This window comes from Apis florea, unplaced genomic scaffold, assembly GCF_048593485.1.
Source record: "Apis florea isolate Af1SG1 unplaced genomic scaffold, ASM4859348v1 contig_1615_pilon, whole genome shotgun sequence".
NCBI lineage: Eukaryota > Metazoa > Arthropoda > Insecta > Hymenoptera > Apidae > Apis > Apis florea.
In genome coordinates this window covers 2,412,550-2,437,997 of record NW_028256416.1, presented here as the reverse complement: position 1 = coordinate 2,437,997, position 25,448 = coordinate 2,412,550, and the positions used below count along the sequence as shown (strand labels likewise).

General features: G+C 40.1%; 5 protein-coding genes across 7 annotated transcripts; 4 read left to right on the top strand and 1 right to left on the bottom strand.

The window, feature by feature from the left end:
• Positions 1 to 1,215: 1,215 nt before the first annotated feature.
• Positions 1,216 to 16,595, top strand: Cep164 (centrosomal protein 164). Of its 2 annotated transcripts, XM_031919621.2 has the most exons (11): positions 1,216 to 1,564; positions 3,996 to 4,262; positions 7,939 to 8,691; positions 8,763 to 9,637; positions 9,734 to 10,153; positions 10,849 to 11,174; positions 11,817 to 12,253; positions 12,715 to 12,887; positions 12,979 to 13,210; positions 13,311 to 13,601; positions 13,730 to 16,595. In XM_031919621.2, the coding sequence occupies exons 1-11, from the start codon at positions 1,486 to 1,488 to the stop codon at positions 14,110 to 14,112; spliced, it is 4,236 nt and encodes a 1,411-aa protein (XP_031775481.2). In that variant the 5' UTR covers positions 1,216 to 1,485; the 3' UTR covers positions 14,113 to 16,595. The 2 variants fall into 2 exon arrangements, with proteins under 2 accessions (XP_031775481.2, XP_031775490.2); XM_031919630.2 differs by lacking the exons at positions 1,216 to 1,564; positions 3,996 to 4,262 and adding an exon at positions 5,975 to 6,735.
• A 71-nt stretch (positions 16,596 to 16,666) lies between these two features.
• On the bottom strand, positions 16,667 to 18,996 carry LOC116415207 (uncharacterized). Of its 2 annotated transcripts, none has more exons than XM_031919664.2 (4): positions 17,829 to 18,996; positions 17,486 to 17,739; positions 17,297 to 17,407; positions 16,667 to 17,238 (listed from the first exon to the last, which is right to left on the bottom strand). In XM_031919664.2, exons 1-4 carry the CDS (start codon positions 17,902 to 17,904, stop codon positions 16,978 to 16,980), a joined length of 702 nt encoding a protein of 233 aa, XP_031775524.1. In that variant the 5' UTR covers positions 17,905 to 18,996; the 3' UTR covers positions 16,667 to 16,977. The 2 variants fall into 2 exon arrangements, with proteins under 2 accessions (XP_031775524.1, XP_086761178.1); XM_086905052.1 differs by having other exon boundaries at positions 17,297 to 17,428; positions 17,829 to 18,084.
• LOC116415210 (uncharacterized) lies at positions 17,919 to 19,725 on the top strand. The gene is made up of 3 exons (XM_031919669.2): positions 17,919 to 18,342; positions 18,450 to 18,724; positions 18,839 to 19,725. Exons 1-3 carry the CDS (start codon positions 18,186 to 18,188, stop codon positions 18,980 to 18,982), a joined length of 576 nt encoding a protein of 191 aa, XP_031775529.2. The 5' UTR covers positions 17,919 to 18,185; the 3' UTR covers positions 18,983 to 19,725.
• Positions 19,726 to 20,017: 292 nt separating this feature from the next.
• LOC100871598 (H2.0-like homeobox protein) lies at positions 20,018 to 22,391 on the top strand. Its single transcript, XM_031919666.2, has 4 exons — positions 20,018 to 20,539; positions 20,657 to 20,863; positions 21,832 to 22,025; positions 22,114 to 22,391. Exons 1-4 carry the CDS (start codon positions 20,434 to 20,436, stop codon positions 22,294 to 22,296), a joined length of 690 nt encoding a protein of 229 aa, XP_031775526.2. The 5' UTR covers positions 20,018 to 20,433; the 3' UTR covers positions 22,297 to 22,391.
• A 113-nt stretch (positions 22,392 to 22,504) lies between these two features.
• On the top strand, positions 22,505 to 25,414 carry LOC100871403 (putative cytochrome P450 12a5, mitochondrial). The gene is made up of 11 exons (XM_086905080.1): positions 22,505 to 22,681; positions 22,746 to 23,024; positions 23,353 to 23,464; positions 23,544 to 23,666; positions 23,752 to 23,893; positions 23,973 to 24,223; positions 24,302 to 24,482; positions 24,554 to 24,723; positions 24,816 to 24,894; positions 24,964 to 25,164; positions 25,230 to 25,414. Exons 1-11 carry the CDS (start codon positions 22,558 to 22,560, stop codon positions 25,338 to 25,340), a joined length of 1,773 nt encoding a protein of 590 aa, XP_086761206.1. The 5' UTR covers positions 22,505 to 22,557; the 3' UTR covers positions 25,341 to 25,414.
• Positions 25,415 to 25,448: the final 34 nt, after the last annotated feature.

The following is a 25,448-nucleotide window of genomic DNA, read 5'->3' as shown; positions in this document are numbered from 1 at the left end:
AGTACTTCTCATAACGAAGTCAAAATATAATATCGCATATTGCATAAATAAATAGTTAAACGTCTTAAATATGCAAAAATTGAATATTCATTGAATGAACGTGATTAAAGTTTAATGCAATTTATAGAATTTGTGCATTTGGTAATGAAATAATTTACTAGACGGTCGTTAGTAATCTACGGTAAAAGAGATGAATTTTAGAGATATTTAAGCATACGTTGGCGCCATCTCTACGGTGAACGGTCAAATATAACGATTCGATTATATACAATTTTGCAATTTGTATAACGAGTAATATGAATATTAATGCATTATTGATAGAAAGAAAAAATATATTTCTATAATTAGAATGTTTCTTTTTTATTTTATTTAAGAATATACGTATTGTCTAGGGGGAAACTTCCACATCATAAACCGCCGACAAAGAAGAAATCTGTTATTCTCTAGTAGAAGTTTAGTGTTGGTTATATTGGCGCTACGATCGTTCTTACTAGTTCTTAGACGATAATTGATAAAATATAAATATCGAATATTTAAAAATTAATATAGATTTCTATCCATAATTCTATTCATTTCTAAAAATACGTATCATCCATTCTCCCAATAGCAATTGATTGCATTTATAAATGTCGGTGCAACGATACATTATTCATTCATTTATATGTAATATATTTATATTGGATCTTTGATTTTTAATAATATCTATCACGTTAAACCGATAAAAAAACAAGCTCTTTTATTTTTTAACACCATTCAGGTCCAAATAATGAGACCTACTTTTCACAAATATGATTCATTTCTACGATTCTAAAATATCGTAATGTAATAATGTACAGTGACGATCCATTGATTAAAAAAAAAAAAATAATAATAATAATTTAAATTTCATTTAAAAAAAAGACAAACTAAACGACAAAAATAAGTCAAAGTGACAAACGAGTCATCTTCATCTCATCGTTCCATTCCCTAGACCATACACAGAAGCGATGCGTTCCACTCCAATTCTCTTTGACGCGAATCAACCTAGAATATTGGGGGAAAAAAAAAAGAGGAGTGAAAAAAAAAGGAAAGAAAAAAAAGAGATCAGAACTCGTGCATCCTGGATCGAGATATATTTCCCGCGCGGCGATGCCAACAAGAACGGCATCGGTGTTTTTTCGGTTAATCGATAAGACAGTTGCCGCTGGCTGTGACTCGTTTCCTTATCATTGGCCTAGTTCGAGGTCAGGCTACCGAGGGCGCTGCACGCTTCGTGCTCGCTCCTCCTTCCACCGCCTACATTCAAGTCGGACTGAACATTGACTGTCGTCGGACAGGCCTCGTCGGCGGAGCGAAAGTTTCGCGTGCACGCGTCTCGTCGTTGCGAGTAAAATGACGTTTATCGGTCCACGCGGCTATTCCGTTGATCGTCCGTGGCCCAGGCACGTCCACGTTTGACGTGTTATGTGAACCTCCTGCACCTGGAAATCGGCTGTTCGTGCTAGCATGAGTATTTCTCAGGAAAGCGCAGCCACGATCGTGTGCAAGGAGATCTTCGACGGAGTCTCGCACCCGTCAGACGAAGGTACGTGGAAAAACCACGAATTTAAAACCACCGTATGCCACCAGCCTCCTCCAACCCATCCTTCCATCTTTGGTGTCACGATCGATCTAGCACGGGGTGGTTTTCTTCGCGACTGTCATCCACACTTCCGGCTCCCTTTCTCTCTCTCTCTCTCTCTCTCTCTTTCTCTCTCCCCTTCCCTCTTAATCCTTGGAAAAGAGGGTGATTGATTTGGGAATCGGTGCCTCGGGTACGCGATTTCTATCATCCTGCCGCGTTTCCTCACCCTTTTCTCCGCTTCCTCTGAATTATCGTATGAATCATGCCGCGAAACAGTTAATTAGCCTGATCAAAGGTTAAATAATCTACATCGAGTATTCGATTATAATATTCAACGATACGTTACGTAAAAAAAAAGAAAGCATGAATATATATCGTAATTGCTTGTAATTCAGAGGAACGAGATATGGGTTCTTTGTCCCAGGAATATATTGTTTTGTTGGATTTAATTTAATCTTTATCGATAGAACCACCGTTGTACATTCGAAAAGGCACGATTAAATAGATATCTCTCCTTACACGAATATTTCGAGACGACAGCTAATTACTTTTTTGTTTAGAAAGACGCTAAAAAGAAAACGAAAATTAAAATATTTCAAAAATTCGAATTATATTCGAAAATGGCCAACTGGTAAATTCACTTAAGGGGAGGAAGAATCGGATAAAAATTGTTAAATAAATAAAGGAACAAGGGATTAAAATGGTAAAAAGTCATGGAGAAAATGACAGAGTTGAATAATTTCGGAGGTGAGTTTTCTTGTTTATTTACACCCTGCTCGTACGGGAACACTGAGCCCGTACCCGTAGCGTGGCGAGGAAAATCAATAGAATCCGCAGTGCGGCGAAAGTTTTGTCATAAGCCTCGAGGACCTCCCACCTTGGTATCCGTGCCATTGGCCAGTTTCCATGGGTCAAAATGCATCGAGTGGTCCAAAAACGAGGGCAGAATTCGTCCTACCGCTTCGTTTCGCGCGATTGTCCACAAAACGGGTGAAACTTTTGCGCGTAACCAGTGTGATGGTTACGAAATTTTAGCCACCGCAAGGAAGACAGATGTGGCGGTTTCCCCCGTACCCGGAGCCACCTGTCAAAGACTTCCATGATGGAATTTTAAATCGGTCCTCTTTGCAGCGCTGTCGTCGCGATTTCAGTTTCCTAAGAAAGTGTAAACCTTTCAACATCCTTGATTGAAGGCACAAACGACTCTTTATTCGCCGACTTTGCCGTTAATCGTATGTTTGATCTTAGACATCGGTATTTCCGATGCTCGATGCATTATTTCGCTCGCTCTTTTCACGTTTACAAGAATTAATTTTCGTGCGAAAGATACTCGATAATAATGAAAAAACGAAGAAATTCCTTGGAGAAAAACTTTGAGTTTATTCGTCATAAATGAAATCAATTTTCGTTGGAAAAAGTTGTTGTTTTTAATACGAGGATAAATTATTTATAAGAGAAATTCGATGGGATGCAACAAATGAGATATTTAATTAAACGGAATGGTGAAATTAACTTTGTAATGGATTCATTTTTTTTTTTTTCATCTTTAAGCGTATTTTTGTGACTTTTGTATAGTGATATGTACAATATCGTAGATATTTTATTGCAGATCTTTATTTTATCTTACTTTATCCGTAAATATGAAATTAATTTAGACACAATCCTAATTAGGATCAATCAAAGAAAATTTATTTAGATGAATACAACGAACGTGAAACTCTCTGTGAAACATTACCACTAATTGAATTGAAGTTTGATGCGCGGATCACTCGAACTTTCGTTTCACGGTTAATGATTTCAGAAAATTAATTTTCGTACCTATATAAGATCACTATAGAATTTATGATGCACGAATATTTTTCGACGTCCCTCTAATTCTCTACAGAAACAATTGCGCGTATCGCCACGTGTACTTCCACCTGGTCTACAATCGATGAACCTTGCGTTGCGTTATCTTTTTATATACAATGGCTCGGGGAACCTTGAAATTACTTGTTTCACTTGATTATTAATACTTTCTTTATTACTTATCGACGAGTATATTTATAACTTATCTGATAGTTTATAAATTCTAATCTTCGACGAGATATAAAAAAAAAAAACTTCAACATCATCGAATTTTATCTTACGAACGATAGTTGGGGGAAGAAAGAAATTAAATTAAATCCAAAGAAACCCGAACAACTTCTTTGTTCTCTCTCCTGATCGAATCCTTGACCTCGTTTCAAAAAAAAAAAAAAAAAAAAAACAAGACGTTCGATGTGCACGCATTTGAACATGGCGAACACTTGTTTCCAGCCAAATTAATACCTATACACCCCGAAACGAAACGAAAGCTCACGGTCCACCGGCCGGCTTGTAATCAGCTAATGGAGCACGTGTGCTTTTTCAGAGGTACTCGAATATGCGAGGCGGTTGGGAATCGACCCGGATACAGAACCACACCTCCTGAGTTTGGCTCGGGAGGGCCTGATGGCGGCCCTCCCCAAGGGCTGGCTACCATGCTTCCACGAAACGAGCGGTGCTTGGTACTATTACCAAGCTTCCACCGGAACTACCACCTGGCAACATCCCCTGGACGCCGTGTACAAGGAGATGGTCGAGCAGGCCAGAGCTGCGAGCAATGCCAAGCCTGTTAACGCCAGGCAGATCAGCGTCGGTACGGATTGCCTCGTCATTACGGCTGAATGGAAAATATAGGATTAACCCTTTGCACTTGGACTGATATCACTTGGCTGCACTTTGCGCTTAATAGAGACAAAGACTGATTAACCGATGCATCATCCATTCCTTTTTTATTGCTGCACCGTTGTTAGTTTAGATTGGAGGTAGAACGCGTGTATTATGATACAATCGCACGTTTGAAAGGCTCGTAAGTAAATAAAATGATTCTTCTTCAATTTCAATTGCGACAGTTCACCAAAGTAATTCGGATGTAGAAATTGTACGCGATAATGTACACCGTGAACGTATTACGTTACGAATGCTTAAAGATGCTTGAATATTTTTACTATTTAAAAAAAAAAAAAAAAAAAAAAAAGAATTAATAAGGATTATCTTTATTATAATTATGAGCTTTTCATTTGTATTTGCCCCGTTCTACGATCGTCACTTATCGACGACTCGTAGAACGCGAAGAATCGAGGAGAAGACTGATTACGAATAAAACACGATGTGTAATAATATTTTTTTATCAACCGACATGTTTCCTACTGATGACGAAAGTAGGTTACTATCGATATACAACGTATATTCGCGTTTTGTACATGTATGTAGATCATGGTGTATAAATAAAGCATTATATTCGTATCATGGAATCGCAATCGCATGATTCTTTTTTTTTTCTTTTTTTCTTTGCATCTTGTGCTGTCAACGTTGTCGTGCAAAGGGTTAAACCTCGCACCCGAAAGAAAAGACTACTACGTGAACGTTCACTTATCACTTTGCTCGACATTCATTCCCATCAAACGTGAAATCAAACGTTCGTTTCTCGATCGATCGAAATTGACGATCCCACGCTTCGCCGAGCGAAACCATTCTCTTTTCAGAGAATCTGATTTTCGTTCGATAACAATGTTTCGATAACAATTCGTCCGTATCTATCTCTTTTCTAATTCGAACGAATCGTCGATACGAATTCCAGTAGTAAACAAGATAAGATAGCGGGATCTGTTTAAAAATCAAAGATTATTTCCTAATTTTTATTATGATGAAAATTGGACGAGTGCCCGTGAGCCTCGCTAGATGGCGCGCTTTTCGTCTGTTCTCTGCTCTTGTTCGATTGCCAAAATTTAAACGATTCGCGTCAAAATTAAATAACACACAGACACTTATACATATATATATATATATGTTTATGTCGGTTCAGCAAACTTTTGAAACGGAATTTTGGCTTTTCGTTAAATTTTTTCAACGAAACTTTGTCCGTATAATCTTTCAATTTTTTCCACTTTATTCTTTCCCTTTTCTTTTTTTTTCCTTTTTTTTTTTTTTTTTTTTAAATCTGGATTAATCATTCATCGCATATTTGGTCGCACAATATATTCAGACGGATTCATAGCAATTACGTAAAGTAGGAATATTCTTTTGCGCTTGACCTTGAAGCTTGACTTCGTACAATTACAAACCGCTTCGTTTTCTTTTCCAATGACCACAGATCGGCCGGCAACGAAATAGCCTCCACTTATTGGCTCGGTATTTTTACGTAACGCGGCGTATAGTTCATAGCCACACGGAGTCAGTCTCGCGAGTTTTATGTAACCTTTCGCGATTCGCGTAGCGCGACACAATCGGCACACCGTACCGAATTCGTTTCGTTTGTTAATTATTTACGAACACGTGCGTATCGATTGCGGTAACGTTGTTAATCTTATCGCGGCTCTCCCTCGCGTCCTCGCTTTTATGTAACAAACATCGATAATCGTTTCTTTTTTAGTTTTCTTTTTCTCCTTCTTCTTCTTCTTCTTCTTCTTCTTCTTTTTTTCTTTTCGAAAAATACGGGCAGTAAATTAAATTGCTCCTCGTCGTCGTCAGAGTTCATCGCGAAAAGGGTATCTCGTCGAGCGGGCCGACCGTTAAAAACGAAACGATTGTTTTCGTAGAAAGTGAAACGGATCGAGTGAACCGGGTGAACTAAAGGCCGGCAAGTTCAAACTGCAATCGGCTCGAGGACAATAAACTTGTATCGCGCCGATTTGTCGCGCGATTTTCCTCGGTGATGGCCGCGCGCGCGGACTCGCCTCTGCCTGCGAGAACAGAGAACCCCTCAAAGTCTTTCCTCACCGTGCTAACGATACATTCGTTAAGCCAGCACTCACGTGTCGGTGCACTCGTTCGTGAAAGTACGTAATAGTTGCTTGAACGTAGATCCGTCCAATTATCGCGTCCTCGTCCATCGAACGCGGATCATCGTTGTCGTTGTCGGTGTCGTTGTGTTCTTCGCCACGGTTCTATGCCGTCCAAACGGTGGTGACACAATCTCAAAAGGGTACACGATCAATTGCCGTTCACGTGAATTTATTGGCTCTCTCGTTTACGAACTAGAATTTCGATACACTTGTCACCCTTTCGGCAACCAGGCAACAAAGACGATTACGATATGAGCTTCGAACCACGATTCCACGATGGGCATGGTAAACATTTGCCGAAATAATACGTGTATCTTCTTTTTCTTCTTTTTTTCTTTTTTTTTTTTTCTTCTTTATTTTAAATATTGTCATCGAATTATACGGAGTATCGATTATCGTTAGTCAGAGATCGAAAGCAGTGTTTAAAGCCGTGTCAACATGCTGTGGTTTTTGCGGCCTAGACCTGAGAACTGTGGACGCGCGAAAAGTCAATATTTGTTGATAGTTCCGTCTTTTTAATATATATTCTCTCTCGTTTTTGCATCGGATAAAGAGGAAGATTAAAGGCGCGCTCTGAAGGTTGGGTTGGTTTTTCTTTTTTTCTTTTTTTTTTTTTAAATTTCCACCCCATCGTAGATTTCTCTGAAGCGGTGGTTATGAAATAACATCCTCCCTCTCGCTCTGTAAATGGAAACGAAACTCGCGATGGATTATTTTATAAATACGATTTTGAATTTTTTTTTTTTTTTTTTTTTTTTTTCTTTTAGAACGACAACTACGTTAAGAGGATTTTGAATAATTGTAAAAATATTTGTTTGGTCCGTTTCTCTCGGGACTCGTGGTGATAAATATTATCATGAATATGCATGAATTTGTTCGCTATCAATTTTTCAATGCAAACCTAACTGACGAAAACGAAATAACATATTTAGTCCACAGAATCTTACAAATCGATTCATGAAATCCGATACTTTTTTTTTATCTTTTTTGCTCGCGAAAAAGACTTATTTTCTCTTTCATCTCTCATTTTCCTTTCTTTTTTCTTCTTCTTCTTTTTTTCTTTCGATAAGTGAAGGGGAGAGCTGGAAAAAAATGCATGACATTTTATACGCGACAACTCTACTCCTCGCTGTTACATAATAATCGCCTCTGCACTCTTCTCGGCTTTTAGGCATATTTTCTTATCCATTTCATCGCTGTTCCTCTTATCTCTGTGCCGAGTGTAAAAAAAGAGGAGGGAAAAGAGTGGAAAACAGTCGTTGACTCGCTCGCGAGGGAACGTTGACACTGTCGCCTCTTTTCACTCGAGAGGGTCATCGTGAGCGGGGAAATGTTTGCGCGCGTTTCTCTGATCCTTGGAACGACTATCGACTCGTGCCTGCCTCTTCTTCCAAGCTTTTCCCTCCTTTCTCTCTCTCTTTCTGTCTACTCGCAACGAAACAACTTCACCAAGTTACACAAAGTTTGCTTTCTGCCTCTGATCGACAGAAGAGGACTCGAAGACAACGGCCAAGGAGCTCGAGTCCAACGAGGAAGCAACTCTGCCCAAGGAAACATCTTCGTCCAAAGAATCCGCCAAGCAATCCGCCAAGAACAATCTGCCACCTACCAGAATCCCTACGAAGCTGGCGCCGTTGAAAAAATTGGACAAGATCGACGGTACGAGGAAGAAGGATGGCGGCGGGAGCCAAGAGAAGCAACAATCGAAACGGGAGGACAATCCGTTGGCGACTAACAGGGCCGGCAGGGATTACACGAACCTCAAGTTCCAAGATCCGAGATTCTACGAGTGTCCCAAGCTTCTGGAGACGGCCCCGTCGACCACCAACACGACCACCACCAGCCCAAAGCAGCAGGAGATAGACCTGAAAGAGGTGCTCAAGAGATCGGAGTCTCTCAGCCCGAGGCACGAGAAGGATTGGGAGCAGTTGTCAAGCAGGTTTAGCTCCGAGGAGAACATCATAGACATCGATAAACTTAGCATCAACACGTTGGCCAGGTCGGAGAAATCCGACAAGTTCGACAAGGAGAAGCATCCGAGCCAATTCGGCCAACAGAAGGAGTTGACTCTGAGCGGTGGAGGGACCATGTTTCTGAAGAGCAACAGGAGCAGGGACACCACGCCTATCCACGAAACCGGTAAACTCGACGAGTTCCGTATCTCGTCGATCCCGGACGAGACCAACAAAGACAGCGGGGACAAGTTGAAGTCGATTCTCAGGGAGAAACAATCCGAGGACGGTAAGTTGAATTCTCTATCGCGTTATTATCGCGTCGCGTCGAATTTTAACGATTCGATCTTCTTGGATCAGACGACAGACCGGTGGACGAGGAGAGGAAAAGCGTACGTTTCGACATAGAGAAGGAAGTGGATATCAAGTACACTTACTCCAGGTCTGAATACGAGTCGGAATCCGAATCTGACGAGCAAGAGGTGCTCGCTATGCTCTCGAATCGAGACACCGAGTGGAGCCCCTCGGCGCAGAAAATCGGCCAAAGATTCACGGGCGAGGAAAGCAAGGATGATCCCGAGGACAAGATCGACGGATGTATCAAGAAGAGCTTATCGTCGGAAAGGATCGAAGCGTCGAAGACGCAAAACGGGAAGATCGTGGGCAAAAGGTTCGTCGTAAGAAACGTGCCTGAGAACGAACTTCGTAAAAAGTTCGCCCCTCAGAACGCTTCCGAGAAGGAACACCGTATGCAAATGACCAGGGACAGTTTGTCCGGAGAGAGTTTGTCGAGGGAAAGCAGTTTGGACTACACGTTCACCAACAAATTCAACAAGATTAAGAACATCGATCTGGTTTCGAAGAGCGAGACCGATTACAGCGACTCGGAACTAAGGCGGAAGAACAAATTGAGAGTGGAGTTCCCGCGCAACGAGCAGACCGACGACGACGAGACTTCGGATTTTTCTAAGATCAATCAAGAGACACGCGATATCTCGCGAAAGGAAGCCAACGAGGCAACGAAGCAACAAGATCAGAGCAAGAAGCTGGAGGAGACGAAAGCGAAATTGAGTCAGGAGCACGAGAAGGACATCGAGGCGTTGAGGAAAGAGTACAAGGACAAGCTGGAACAAATGAAAAAAGAATTGGAGGAGAATTTTGCGGAGCAGAAGAAGCAATTAGAGAAGAATCTGAGCGACAAGTTGGAGGATATGAGGCGAAAGATGGTCGAGAAGGTATTTTTCTACTTCATCTTTGACGATTTTAACCTTATAACGTATATATATGTATATTTTTTTATACGTTTTTATCAATTTTTATCATTCGTTAAGGAGGAACGAGAAATTCAAAAATTAATCGCCGAAATGGACGAGGCCAAGTTGGAGAATCTGAGAAAGGTAAAGGCCGAATTGGAGGTTTGCTACGAAAAGGAGAGGCAAGAGATCTTGGCGAATTTGAAGACCGAACTCGACGAAAGAAAGGGAGAATTGTTGGAGCTGAGGAATCAGGAGATGGGGAAATTGGAGAACGAACACGAACGCGACTTGGACGAGGAGAAGCTCGCCAAACTCAGCGAGATCAAGTTGAGCAAGCAACACCAAGCGAGGATCAAAACAATGAAGAAGGAATTGGATAAAGAGTTCGACGAGTTGCGCAAACAATTACGGGCACAGCAAAGGGAAAATATCACGAAAATTACGGAGGAACACGAGAGTCGTCTTGTCGAAATCCTACGCGATTTTAGAGTCAATGTAAGTACCTGACGGTGTCTATTATTATAAGTAGTTTTAGCTAGTTATATTGTATTATATCGACGCATAATAGAGTAATTTTTCTATTTTTTCGAAGATCTAGTTAGATCTCGTCGATTTATAGCATTTTATACGATTTTCCTTTCAAAGATATTATGTTATCCGTATGGTGCGAGCTGTTAGCGTTACGCAACGATTAATTAACTCGTTAAACGTCACTTTTTTTCTACGAACGCAACAAAGCTATTCGCTTATCGATTCCTTTTACAATTAGATGTAAATTAGATGTGCGATATATAATTCCACGTTCGGCCCGATATTGTACGACACCGTCCAGTCTAAAGCGCCTTATATAGGATATTATTAAGACAAATCACAAATTTTACGATCATTGTATCCGAAGGATTATTCTTTTAAGTTGATTGTATTCAGAAGATATTATACTATACGAAGAAATAATAATAAAGTGGCAGTGTATGCTATCGCAAAGAAGCACCCTTATACTACTTTACGACCTAGACACACGCATTGCATGCTGCTTTTATTCATACACGTATGTCGTTTCGATGCAAAAAAAAAAAAAAAAAAAAAAAACGATGAAACGAAATCTCAACAGGATAGAAGACGAAGACTTAGGAGGGAAGATACACGCGTTTCCACATTTCCACGCGAATAAGAATAAGATGGTGTTTCAGGAGGATCGCACGCGCAAGATGTACAAGCAGTGTTTGGAAGAGATTCGCGCCGATTTCTCGCGCGACGCTGAGAAAGAGGCTAAGAAACAGACGGGTCGCGCTATTCACCAAGAAAGCATCGAGTTCGAGAAGATGAGGTGCGAGAAGCGATTGCTCCAAGATAAGTACATGGCGTTGAAGGAAAAATACATGAAATTGAAGAAGGAGGTTCGTTCGGCTATCGAGAGGAGGAGTAGGAGGAAGGAGGGATACACGACCGCCTCGGAGACGGAGAGGTCGACGTCGACGAGGACGAGAACCGACAGGACCGAGTCGTCGGATCAAAAGTGAGTTTAATCGTTTAAACGTGTCATTTCGCTAGTTTTCATTCCGGTCAACCGTTTGCTTTTCCATTAATAATAGTTGCAGCAAACATTCGGCATTTCATTGCAATATTTTAGGATGTCGCGCCATTGTAGCGGCGTCATACAAGAGGAGGGCGCGTGAAATCAGAGAAACGAATTGAATCGCAAAGGGTTGACATGTTGGATCGCGCTCTGAACCACTTGTACGTGCCATGACTTTAACAAAATCAGTCGGAAGCACGGTTTTTATCCACGATATGTTACGATATTTATATTTGGATCGAGTGTTCACTGTACTAGTTGATTAAGTTATTGCACATCCATCCTCCACGTCACCAATTCCAGTACCTTCACGGTTAAACGTGACGCTTGTTTGCGCGCGTATCGTATTTCCCATCTTATCACGCGTACGCGCGTAATTTTTCTATGAATGACGTTCGCTCGTCATTGATCCGAACAGAAGAGAGAATAATATTTATCTATCTCCGCGCAAATGGCGATTATCGATTGTCGATACTCGTCGAGAATCTTTCGAATCTTTCGAGCGCAAACTGTGAAGGTACTCCCTCATGTTCATGCGATTCGTCCTAATGTCTGGCTATAGGCCTTAAATCGTGCTCGCAGTATCCCATTACGAAACACGCACTCGAGCTCGGCGACGACGAACACTAAACCGCCCGAGACTCGGACGACGACGAACGAGCAGTCGGAAGAATTGCACGATCCGAACGAACAGAACTCGGTTCAGAAGGCGAACTCGGGGTTTCAGAAGAGCGCAGCTACGTCGAACGCGAAAAATGTGAGATTCCATTCCGACGAAACGAGCATCGCCAGCGAGACGAACGCGAACGTAACAACCGGCAAGAAGAACTTCGCCAAGAAACCGACGATCCAAGCCAAACCGAGTTCAACCACTGGCAATAATATTAACAACAATAACAACAATCTCGAAAATCCAGTCGAAAATATAAGAAAACAGTTGGAGAAGCTCGAGGATCTCGGTGATCAATTGCCAAGCAACGAAACGGCCTACACATTGCGATATCCTTTCCAAGACAAAGGTAACTTTCTCCACAGAGATGGCTTCTTAGTTGTCCAAGTAATCAAATCCGTGTTCCAGAAGCAGTAAAAAACACATTTTTACATCTTCGTAGTTTGAGACAGATATTTCCATCATTACAAATATTATATCGATTACAGCTTAATCGCTTTTTAATTCGGAGTAAAGTTTCTTTACACTCGTCGTTTTTATTCGTCCTCGTTTTTATTTCTTTCCCCAGGCATCTATACGCTCTACTTTAACTAGCGGCTTGCACTCTCCCTCACCTATTCGTAAGTGCACCATCATATTTTTTATTTTCCTTCATCCTCCCGCGTAGAATTTTTTAGTTTTTAATTTTCTTCTTCTTCTTCTTCTTTTTTCTTTTTGATTATCCCTTTACTCGCACGCTCGCTTTCATTAGCATAGCTCGTGTCCGAGCTCATCGGGTGACACCGGAAAGGATTCTGCTCGATTTTCTAGCACCGGCGAACGCCTCTTCGGAGCTGGAGTTCTTCCGGCACCGAATTCACGTCGAAAGGGATTCAGTGAAGAGAGCACGGGAGGCGCTTCGACATCAGGAGAACGTGTTCCAAGGGAGGCAGAGGGCTTGGAAGCAGCGTAGCGTCAAAGCGACCCTCGAACAATTGCTTCAGGTACGATTGTAAACTCTTTCGTCGAGTTACGATTCTTTTTATGTTCGAATCCGTCGCATCTCTTCGTACGTTCGTTCAATTCAATTTTTAGGAAGAACGCGAACTTTCGGACATGGAGGTGAATTTGCATCGAACCAAGAGCCTTTTGGGCGAGAAAGTGATCCATCTGAGGCATTTGGAGCAATCTTTGGAGAGAGTGGTTAACGCGAAAACGAACGAGAACGACGCGAACGCGACGAAAAACGAGGAATTGACGTTGAGCGATATGTCGAGCGTGAGCAGCGGCGTCAGTTCAACCGATCTCGGAACTGACACGTTCATAGGTGAGCCCCCTCCATGTAATCGACTCTCTTTCTATTCTGCCGTCGATTGTTTCTCGATTATATATCCTCTCTCTGTTTTGTTGCTTAATTTTCTTTCAAGTTCATTTCTTCGAGACTTCGAAATCCCGCCTTTCGTTGATTTATTTCCACTCAAGAATTTATTTTCCATCTCGTGGTCTTGATCCTTCGTACTCAGACAAACCGGATCACTACCAGGAGTCGACGGAAATCATCGCAAGTCTGGAAAACCTAAACTCGGAAATACGTGAGATATGGGGCGTGCTGAATAAACGTCAGGACACCAACATACCACCGCCCCCAACTTTGATGTATTCGTATTTGCGATGGCTGCGTTTCCATCATCTTGCCGCCGAATCGAATAATATACAAGGTGAAGAGAAATTCCTCGCACGAGCAATCTCCTCTCGTCCGTATGGATAACGAATGATATTAATATATATATATATATAAAAAAGATTCTCCAAATCTTCAAAGTCTGTAACTCGGTGTACTTTGCAGGAACGTTCGGTCCAACTCCAAACATTCAGTCGAACATCCTATCCCAGTTAACGGTGACCCAACCACCGACACCCACCACGCAAAACATTATCGCCCAATATGGTCCCAATAGCGGTTTCACAACCAGCGTTTGTACCGTTGAGAAACATTCCTCGAATCTGATGGAGAGAACGTGGAATCTACGGGATTGGCTGAGACAAGCTTGCGTCGAGGGCACGGATCAGTCCAGGTCGAACGACTCTATAAAAAGCAGCCCGCAATCCGTCGAAAAATTTGGTTCCAAACGACAATCGTTAGGCGATTCCAGCACTCGTTTCGTCGATGTAGACTCCATGTATCTACACGTGTTTCTCAACCAATTCAAAAAGACGTGTTTTCGTTAGTTGTATTACCATTCCACCCGATGGAATCGAATAGTCGTTTGGAAGCGAGGGTTTCGATCGAGAGATTCGCCAAATGTACCTACCATGGCCAAATGTACAACGTGCTCGTTTTAAGAACTTTCCCTTAGCTTGTTCCTATCGAGCTCAAATTCGTTTTGTCGCGCGCCGAATCTGCGTCGAATTGGACGCGCATCCAGCCACGATGCAACGCAATGGAAGATCGTGGCCTTGGAGCCGTTCGATCGAAACGAATACGAGCTTCGAGATGCGAACTTTTGCAATTTTGTCGCCGCGTTCACAATTTTCAAAAACGCTCGTCGACGTTTCTTACGATTTTATTCGGGGTGGCTGGACAATTATTGTTTCGTTACCAGGAATTTTGACGGGCGCTGCTCTTTTAACGGTAACTGCAACGTTATAGCTGATAATCATGTATAAAAAAAAAAAAAAAAAAAACGGAACACTTTCATAATGGGAATACGAACGGATCTCATCGTGCAAATTTCTCGCGAGTCGTTGAGGAAACGAATCAAACGTGTGTATGTGTGTGTGTGTGAGAGAGAGAGAGAGAGAGAGAGAAAGAGAGACAGAGAGAGAGAGAGACAGAGGGAAAAAACAGGCCAAGTTCTCTATTGTAAATAAGAATTTTTCTCGATAGCCGTATCGCTCGATACAAATCCAATCTGGTTCCTTTCTTCCCGACAGCCTGTTGAACCTTTATATATATTTTCGAGATCGATTTTTCCGTGAATGTAACAATGTATAATATGCGTACCACCTATATATATATATATATATATATATATATATATATCATATACATCTATTTACTAGTAATATACATGTAATATTTGGGATTGTTTCGCGTGAATCGGATTGGAAATCGCGTTTGAGACGTTTGATGTGTGATAAAATCTTGGACGCGTGGATCTTCGACGTACGAGAAGTGTCGATTCAAATTTTACTTTTTATCACGGTCGTAAATGTGATATATCTGAAATCAAAATTGTCAACGGAAAGACTTAGCTTTTGTATCGAGTTAATCGTATCGTTGTATACGCATTGTTGTAAGTCGGGTGTAATAGCGTAACGACGCAACAACCAAGGGATTCATAGACGACTCGAGCTAGTATTTTCTCGAATGCCACTTCTTCGAATGCCTCGAACTTGTACGCGCGTGTTGCGTGTTTAACGCGGTGTGTGTGTCTCTCAAATGCCAAACTTTCGTAATTATCGAGATACTTTCTCGAGAACCGAATCACCGATATATATATATATCTACCGTAAAGGAAAAGTAGGAAATGTTTCTGGATCGATCGATCGACCAGAAATAGCTAATTACCCCTCCCATCGATATTTATTATTATTCATTTTTAGAGGCGTTCAATCGACAATTCCGGATATCATATAACTCGCAATAATTCTGATCTCATTAGATGTATAGCGTAGAGAGAAAGAGAGAGAGAGAGAGAGAGAGAGAGAGAGAGAGCGTTTAATATAATCTCCACGTTGAGGAATGTGACAGAGTGAACTGTAAAGTCTGACGCAACGTAGAATATTGTCCCGGTAATTTCGCGTGAAACCTTGTTTCAACGTAGCTGACTTGAACTCGAGAATGGTTCCTTCTTTCCTATTACGATCTCTTTGTATATCGTCATCGACATTTTCATTCTACTTTCGTTTAACTTAGCGATCAATCCTGATATTAATCGACGTTCGTATAATATCCGTGAGAACACGGATCGAAACTATATATACGTATAGTTGATTTTATATCCGTATTAAAGATTATATAATGGTGATTAATAGGAGATTCGAGTCGGATATTCGAAATTGTAGAAGTCATTTTAAAATCGTTCGACTTACGAAGGTTTCGAAGCGTAGAGATTTTTCATTAGCACCGTCCTTAAGGAATCATATAAGTAAACCTTCCTCTTCCTCCATGTGAAAAATACGTATCGACGTTTATTGCTTCGGATGTTGGTAAATCGTTAACAAGTTACGTCCAATGATTCTGCGATTGTTTTTTTTTGGTGCTTCGTTCACAGTGCAATTGTTCACATAAATAATTCGTTTTATAACTCGATCGCGCAGTTTTCTTACTGGATATTATATTTTTCGCACAATGCGTTTTGTATAAAAGTGTCGATCATTTTTTTTTCTTTTTTTTTTGTTAAAATCCTCGTTAAATATCCATGAGGAAACGCGTTTAAATCGTCGTTAAAAATGCGATTACTTTTTAAAGGAAACGCTTCTATTTCAGAAACGATATTATCGAAAGCATTTCCTTGTTCAACGTACAAGAGGCAAACGTTGTCTGTAAAGATCGAACGATTTGAAGCAATAGTAATTTTATTTGGTGTAATGGAGCGCGAGCGCGGCCATCCTGGAGATGGCTGGAGATACAAGAAAAGGGTATATTGCCAAATTTAATTCACGAGGAGTTTATTTAAAATAAATGGTGCATATTCCAAAATGGAAAATGGTGATTCACTGCTTTTTTTTCTTTTTCATTCGTCGATTCGCAGAAATTAATTTTCGTATACCTTGTATATTCTGTAATATAGTATATATTTGTATGGACGCAAATATATATGCTGTGCAAACCAATTCTTTCATTCGTAGCAATATATCCATTATACACAGTTACTCATGCATAGAATTTTCATTACAAGTAATATCTTCCATATCGATTTTTATATATAATATATATAAACATATATATATGAAATTCAAAGCGTTCGTTCAATTTTGTGCAAAGTAATCGAAAAAGTATTCTTCGAGCCAATTCTCATTTCTTCCCGGACCATGTTCGTAGCAAAATAAAGTTAAATAAACTACTACAGGCCGATTCAATAGCTACCGCTAGAAAAATAAACTGCAATCTGTATGCGTGTTTTCGCATTCGTCGCTGTTTTCTTCGAACTGGTCTTTGCTCGGTAACCAAGAAGTCATTCGATGCCATTTATCTTGAGTTTTGTTCTTTAAAGAATATTGCGCCGCCTTGATAACAGGTGAAATTTTGCACACGAGCAATCTGATGCACGATGAATCGTCGCCATCCAACCTGTCCATCAATCGACTCGCTAGATTCTCGTCTCGAGCTTGTTCCAGTAAATTTTGAATCTGCAAAGAAAATTCCTTCCGATATCTCCTAATTTTCGATCTTTGCTTTAGGACTCACTCTCTCGTTCTTGCTCTCCGTAATAAGTCTCGCTGGATTCCAAGCGTCACTCTCATCTTCCAAACTTCTACCAGAATTCTCTTTCGGCTTCAAATTGAACAACGAGCTTATCTGCATCTCATCGATCATATTCTTAATTATTCGATATTAAGACAACGACGTATATAGATAGGTATAACAAACAAGTACCATTTGTGCGAGGAATATGACACTGTTCACAGCAATCGCTGTAACTTTCTGCGAATCCAATCCAAAGAGGCGAAAGAAAGCAGACATGACGGTCGAAGGGCCAAAACTTCCCTTATTCTTCGCATCTTCGTCCTCACCTCGTTTCTCCTTTTGCTTACTGCCCAAACTACTCGCTACCAAGTCGGCAATGTCCTTTGCAGTTTCCAGATAATTCGACGCGTACTCGAAACCCGTTTTTATCTTGTCGAGTACACCTGCAACAAATTTTACGAATATTAGAAAACTGTCGTTCGTTGATGTTGAATATTGAATTTAAATTCGAAAATTCATTTTCACGACCGACCATCGTCCTGTTGAGGCGAACTGGACGCAAAGATCACCATGGTCGAGATGTAAAGGAATACGCACGGAAAATTCATCGTTACGCGACCGAAGTTTTTCCAACACTAAGAATCACACTCGACCCGGTTATAACGGATGTTAATTACTCGTTTCCACCTTGCTGAATCGCGACGTCCCTGTTCCTCGTTGGTAATCAAGATCGAGATTCTTCTCGCTTTGTCAACCAAGCACGAGAATAGAAATCTCTTGAGACAACTCTTAGGACAATATTTCTTGGATTAGTATAAATCGGGCATTGTCGTCGAGAAGTCGAAATTCGGTCGAAACGATAACAATTTCGGTTAAAATACGATTTAAAATGAATATCGTAACGGTATCGCTTTTATTCGTGTTTCTCGGCTCGAAAATTACATTGGCAAATCGAACATCTTTTTACACGCAGGAAGTACTTTGTTTGAGCGAACTGCCGATGAGCGAGTTGATCCAAATAAAGTCCACTCTCGGGGATGAAGAAGGTAAACTTTTTAACGCTTTAGAAAAATATACGATTTAAAGAGAGAGAGAGAGAGAGAGAGAGAATTTAAAAAAAAAAAAAAAACGAATCGAATCGAATCGCGTACAGATGTCGAGGAAGACGAGCAACCGGAAGAAATATCGAGCAGAACATTTTCGTCGTCGTTGCCTGTCGCGCAACCCCTAAAAAGAACAAACAGAAAACCGATGAGAAGGTACGAGGATCATTACGAGGAGAAAGGAAAGGATACGAAAATTTCGAAGATATTTCAATTATCGGTGACGGCGCTTTCCTTCCTTGCTTTCGGTGGCTACCTTCTCTGTCTCATAATAACTGGAATTCGTCAAGGAAATACGGGCAATGGAAATGTTATAGTGCTCTCGGTGAGTTTCAGAACAATATTTCATTTACTCGATGGATTAAAAAAAAAAAAAATAAAATTGAAAGATAAATCGAAACAATCTTGTCGATAATCTTGAAATCCTGGAATTTTTCAGAACTTGCAGGGTTTGCAAGCGTATAATCGTCCTAAAAGAGACGTGCCTGCCTTCGAATCGTTAGAGAACAATTTAGAAATTGAAAAGTTATATCGGGGGATGATCCTGTTGTCGAAATATTATGCAATGTATAAAAATGCATAAAAAGCTGTCTAACGGATCCGGAAAGTGTAGTTGAAACGGAAGATTTATGTTCCCCCTTCCCTCCTATCTTTAGACGTTTAGATCTTTGGCAGAATTTTTTCTTAGAAAATTTTAGACGATGAAAAATGTACGTTTCGCGTTTGAAAATCGATGTATCGGAGCATTGATCACGAGAATATGAGAGATCGGCGATAAAAGTCGGTCGTGATCGAACTCAATTAGGGGTTCGCTTATCATGATTCGCTGGACTCTTGAAAATCCTAAAACCTAATAAAATCGAATAGAGGATCACGGTGTGTACATATCCCGAAGAATATTCTTAGCATGTGGGTAGAGGCTGCTTCAAACATGGCTCTTCAAATAAACACCTAAGTGACTGTATACTCCGAAAGTCTGCATGCAAAGATAACCATATGGCTTCCAGAGATATCATCAGCCATACGTCTCTATGCTATTATTCCACAGATACGTATAACCCGAATAGCATCTATTTTTGTTTTTTTCCAACTTTTATTCCTCCTCCCTATTTCTCTGTTAACGTACGACTGATTACGTTTTCGTTCCTACGATTCCCTACGATCGTAAGCGTATTTATTTAACGATTAGTAGTAGTAAGTTAATTATAGCGATAAATATAGAAAGTATATAATTTCTATGAAAAAATGATTATGAAAAAAAAATGTAATCTGTATAAAAAAAAGAATAAAAAATATATCCAAATAAAATTAAACTATAAACGTCAACTCAGCTGTGCGTCGCAATGCTTTCTCAACGATTTTCTTTTTATTACTTTTTCCAGATAATTAAACCAACCATCCATCAAATTCCGTTACGATTCGCTCGTTTCGCACGTCGAACGTGTTTTGCAAATATTTATTCGGGAAAAACGCACCGAATCGGGAATTCTTCCGACCAATGCTCCATCGAGTCTGACACCAGATTCATCGTCCTTCAAGAACCAATCTTCTTAGAGCCACGCCTACAACTCTCGTGTAGACCAATCCCACGTACGAAATTGCACCGAGCTCCGGTGATTTTTTTTAAACCAAATTCCGTGCTGAACATGGCAGGAACTCTTGCTTCACTCATTCATTCCGATGCACTTCCGTGAAAGTCATTGTTTAACATTTTTAACTATTAATCGTCGTAATCGTAATCTAACGTCGATTCTAGCATCGTCTATCCGCGATCCGAAGAAGAATCGAACTATTGTCGAAAAAAGACACTGGCGCGTCTACTTTTAATCATGACACAAACCGTGATGTTCGGTCAAGTGTACGCAAATGTTGCGCGTAATTTATTTTAGTTACGATTTTTAATAGTGGAGCATTGTTGGAAAATGTTGTAAACGGTTAAATGTGTGCTACGGAAAATTTTAGGATAATTAAAATATTGCGTTAAGCGATTATTTTTTTTTTTTTTTTTTTTTTCCCTCAACTGAAAGGCGAAAAATGAACGAAGTGAAAACTCGTGTTGTGAATGGTACGAATTGTTCGAAGCAATTGAAGTTTGGAGTGGAACGGATATTGTCGGATGAAATTTCCACGAAGAAAACAGGTAAGAATATACCGTCTCTATTTAACGCGATCTTCGAATCAATTTGATTTCAAAAAAAAAAAAAAAAGTAATCGTCACGAGATCAACAATTTTGATTAAACATATGTGTTTCAAAAGACATACTCAGGCCACTTCCAGTACAATTTTCGATGGTGAGGTGCCCTTGTCCCGGAAGTTGCGTCAGATGCGAAGCTCTTCGAATTTGTCCCTCGTTTCCTTACGTTCAAACTTCCATTTCCGCAAGTTACGGAAGCACCAACCACGGAAACATCGAAAATTATACGAATATTTATCGGCCGGCTCCGCTTCGACCTGTCCCCAGAGGTGAGAATTGGAAAAAGATAATAAAAGTATATCATATTCTACCCAATATATATATATATGTTCGAGCATGATTTCGAAGAAACTAATAGAGCTTTATAACGTTGGTTAATCGATAATTAACTCAAGAGTTGCTCGTTTGCGATCGTTTTGATTCCTTTAGCGGAAATCGTCTAAAAACCTCGACTCACGAAGGTTGCGTCATTAACAAATGTGACCATATGGACCACTGTCTTGTCTCCCGAATACTCGACGGCAAGTAGGGCAAAATATTTACGCGCCAGTGTATTCTCGTGTTTCCTGTTCGTGTTTAAACGACATCTTAAGTGCCACCATTCGTTTATAGACGATGTAAACAGCGGTTTACCCCCTTCTTGGTTAGTGAAAAAAGTCGAAAGATCTCCTTCGTTCCTCTTCGAGCCGTTTATATACGTAATAAAAATAACGATATCAAAGAGATCATCGAGAGATGATCGCGCGAGAAAATTATTAGATAGGAAAAGCACGGTCAATTAATTCAAAAGTATAATAAACGATAAAGAATTCGCTAGAATTTATCAATAGATGTTGCAATTTCAAACGGTATTATAAAGTTCCAGAAATAAGTATGACCTTACACACTGTCCAATTCATGCCGAGGACCGTACCAACCGGAGAGAGAACCGCACTGTTTAAACTCGTACACATGTTGTATACTTCTGTAGGGTTGTAAATCAGCCAGAAGTACCCAATCTTGGAGGCCTCTTGTTCGGGATAGGATCTGTTGAAACAGACACCCATCCAGCTAAGAACTATCGTTTACATCGTGTCACGTCTCCCTCTAATTTGTAATCTTGCACTTGCGTCCAGAGATTCTCTAACTTGTGCTTCACCGAATGAAATCTATCTTACGCTGTTTACTTAGAAATTTCTAAAGTGTTTCGATTCTCTACTTTGTTTTTTTTTTCTTTTTAATTATCAAACATTTACAGTTCCGATATCGTCTACTACCTCGACACCCACCAATCAATCAGAATCCAATACCAGAAGAAAGAGGTCGTGGTCGAGAGCTGTGTTCAGTTCCTTGCAACGAAAGGGATTGGAGAGGAGATTTTCCTTGCAAAAGTACATCACGAAACCGGACAGAAGGCAACTTGCCGCCACTCTTGGCCTTACGGATGCACAAGTATAATTTTAAATTACAAAACACAAAAGAAAAAAGAAAAAAAAAGAAATCAGAAAGAAATTGGAACGATGTTGTATCGTCTCTACAGGTAAAAGTATGGTTTCAAAACCGTCGAATGAAATGGCGACATACGAAAGAGAGCGAAAGCGCAGCTTTGTCGAATCTTGATTCTCAGAAGGATTCGTCTAGGAAATTAGGGAAGGATAACGCAAAGAGTGAAAAGACTGCCTCGGAGGACGAAGAGGACATCGAGATCGAGGTTGATGTGTGAACCTTGAAAATGTACATTGACGATATTTGACGCGATCTAGTTTTGTAATTTGTAACGATATATTCGTATGTTAAATAAAATTTATACGTAAACAACTTCACTCTTCCGTTCACTCTTCGAAAATCGACACGCGTCTCGATCGCGCATCCCGTCGCCATTTGCAAACGCGATATTTAATTTTTTTTCCACCAGTTACCAGGGCAACTAGACTGTTATTTCTTGTACAAAACGCAACGTTGTGGCTAATAAACTCCGATTAAAATGCAACGATTGTTGCCAAGTTTAATGTCGATTTCTCGACAATACTCAGTGATGAAGTTATCGAAGTCTCTAGGATCGAACGAGGGACAGAAATGCTTGAACCTTCAAAGTTCCGATATTCTTTGTAAGTATGTTTCAGCCTACTGTTATTAGGTTATTCAACTTTCTTTTTTTTCCCCGAATTTTAGCCGCATCGATGACGGAATCTCAAACGGCTTCCGTCGACGAATCATTACGCACGGACACGATTCCTCTGTTGGATCATACAACGACAACGGAGGTGTCACCGACCACGTTCGAGGTATCCACGATGAAGGTCGATACGCAGGTCTTTGACAAAACGCCATTGCCCTTCGACGAGATCCCTGGACCGGCGATTCTTAAGATCTGGGAGAAATATTGGAAATACGTGCCGCTCCTCGGTACGCAACTGCTTTCCAGTCTGCTAATCAACAGATTCACCCAGGGTACGATCTGTTGAAGTATCGATAGGTAGAAATGCGAAGAGCCCGGTCTTTTTTCTAATAAAAAAAAAATATATATATATATATATTCGTAAAGATTTTAAGAAAAGAAAAGTAGAAAAAAAAAGAAATCTTCTATAAAGAATGATCGATAGAAAAGTTAAGAAGAAAATTTCATTTGCTCTTCGGATTTCGAATTACGCGATTTTTGATTAATCAGAAAAGAAAAAAAAAAAAAAAAGAATCACGTGAAACTCGTTTGTTTAGTTTTGAAATAGTTTCGTTTTTTTTATGAAGATAAATTATTAAATTTCAATTGAGCCATTTTCAGGACGATTAACGTGGAATCGCAATATCACACCTTTAAAATACTTGTTCAACGAATATGGTTGCATCGTGAGGATTAATGGACCTCTTTCAGGAGATATTGTCATGATTCACAGGTAACCTTTTCCCAGGTAATAATTTTCGATAATCTCGCCTAATTACATCTTGGCCTATTATCCTTGTTCCTTGCTGTAGACCCGAACACATAGCGGAGGTCTTTAAACAGGAAGGTGATACACCTATACGAAGTGGGATCGATATTTTGCAACATTATCGGTTGAACTATCGTAAATATCGTCTCGCAGGACCGTTCTCCATGTTAGTAAATACCTGGAAAATTATATAAAGTTATACAAAGTTCGTGAAATCGAAACTTAAATATAATTTATTGAATTATATTCAGGCAGGGTACAGAATGGTTGGAGATCAGGGACAAAGTAGAAGACACCTTCAATCAAATTTCCTCGACGTTTTTTACTAAAATCGACACGTGCTGCGACGAGCTTATCACTAGGATATGCAAAATACGCAATAGACAAAACGAAGTTCGTCTATTAAATCTTATTCAATTCCAAGTGATATCAATCATCTATCATTTCGTTAATAAATCAATTGCGCGAGCAGGTGCCTGTTAGCTTTTACGAAGATTTGATTCGTTGGGCCATGGAGTGTTTCTGCGATCTAACGTTCAACAAACGTCTAGGCTTTCTGGAGCCGGTAGGTTACAATTCATCGTCCGAGGCATCGAAACTTATAAACGCCTTAACGACGGCTCACAAGTACATGAGCCGTTGTGAAACTGGCTTTCAAGTTTGGCGATTCTTCTTGACGCCATTCGCCAAAAAGCTTTTCGAGGCTTGTGACGTGCTCGATAAGTGAGTTGATCCAGGAAATTTCTTTCCCAAGATTTGGACTTCTCGAAGAAATTTTCTTGTAATTCCGTCTTCTTTCAGTGTCATAGGAAAATATGTTCGTCAAGCCCAGTGTAAACTTCGAATTCGAAAATCTCACAGCGAAGAAAGTTCAATGACCGAACGTTCACCCGTTTTGGAAAAATTACTCGTGAACGAGGGTATTCATCCGGATGATATCTGTACGATGCTGATGGATATGATCATTTTGGGTATACAAGCGGTAAGAGATAAATAAATAAAATATTGATATTTCGACCAAATTTTCTGGCATGACGTTCGTGTGATTTTCAGACAGTAAATTCAGAGGCGTTTTTGTTATATCACTTGGCAAAGAATCCTCGGACTCAAAGAAAGGTTTACGATGAAATCATATCCGTTCTGTCGAATGATAACTCTTCTCTCACAGAGAAGTCGTTGAAAAATATGCCATATTTGAAAGCCTGCATTCAGGAAACATTAAGGTATTAATTTTGAGAACAATGAATTTAATGTGTGTATATATATATATATAAGAATTGTACAATTAATATAAAACGAATCGTTTGATTCAAAGATTGCATCCCGCAATTCCGTACATCACAAGACTCTTACCAAAAACTATATCTCTTCATGGATACACAATACCTAAAGGGGTAAGCGTGTAACAGATAAAATGGAATTAAAAATTATTACCATCTTATTGAAAAATAAAATTTCTGCAGACGTTTGTCATAATGGCAAATCAAATTACCTCGCAACGCGAGGAGAACTTTGAAGATCCGTTCAAGTTCTGGCCTGAAAGATGGTTGTCCAATTCTTCAAAGGAGGACGTACACTTTAGCTACTTACCTTTCGGCTACGGTATAAGGTCGTGCTTAGGGAAAAATATGGCTGAAGCAAAAATGATGCTACTGACTGCGAAGGTATACGAATTTAATCAATCATTATTCGATCGTGTAATCTTCTAATCTCTTCGTTATATTTGCAGCTTGTACGACAATTCAGAATTGAATACGATTACGCTGATATCAAAAGTAGATTTATGATGGTGAATGTACCCAATAAACCTCTTCGTTTCCGTTTCGTGAATAGGAATTAGAGCATATGCGATAGTTAGTTATAAGCACCGATTATTGTAGCGAGCGGTGTAGGTAGAAATATATTTCATTTCTTGTTAATTAAGTTAGTACCTCAGATACAGCGATAC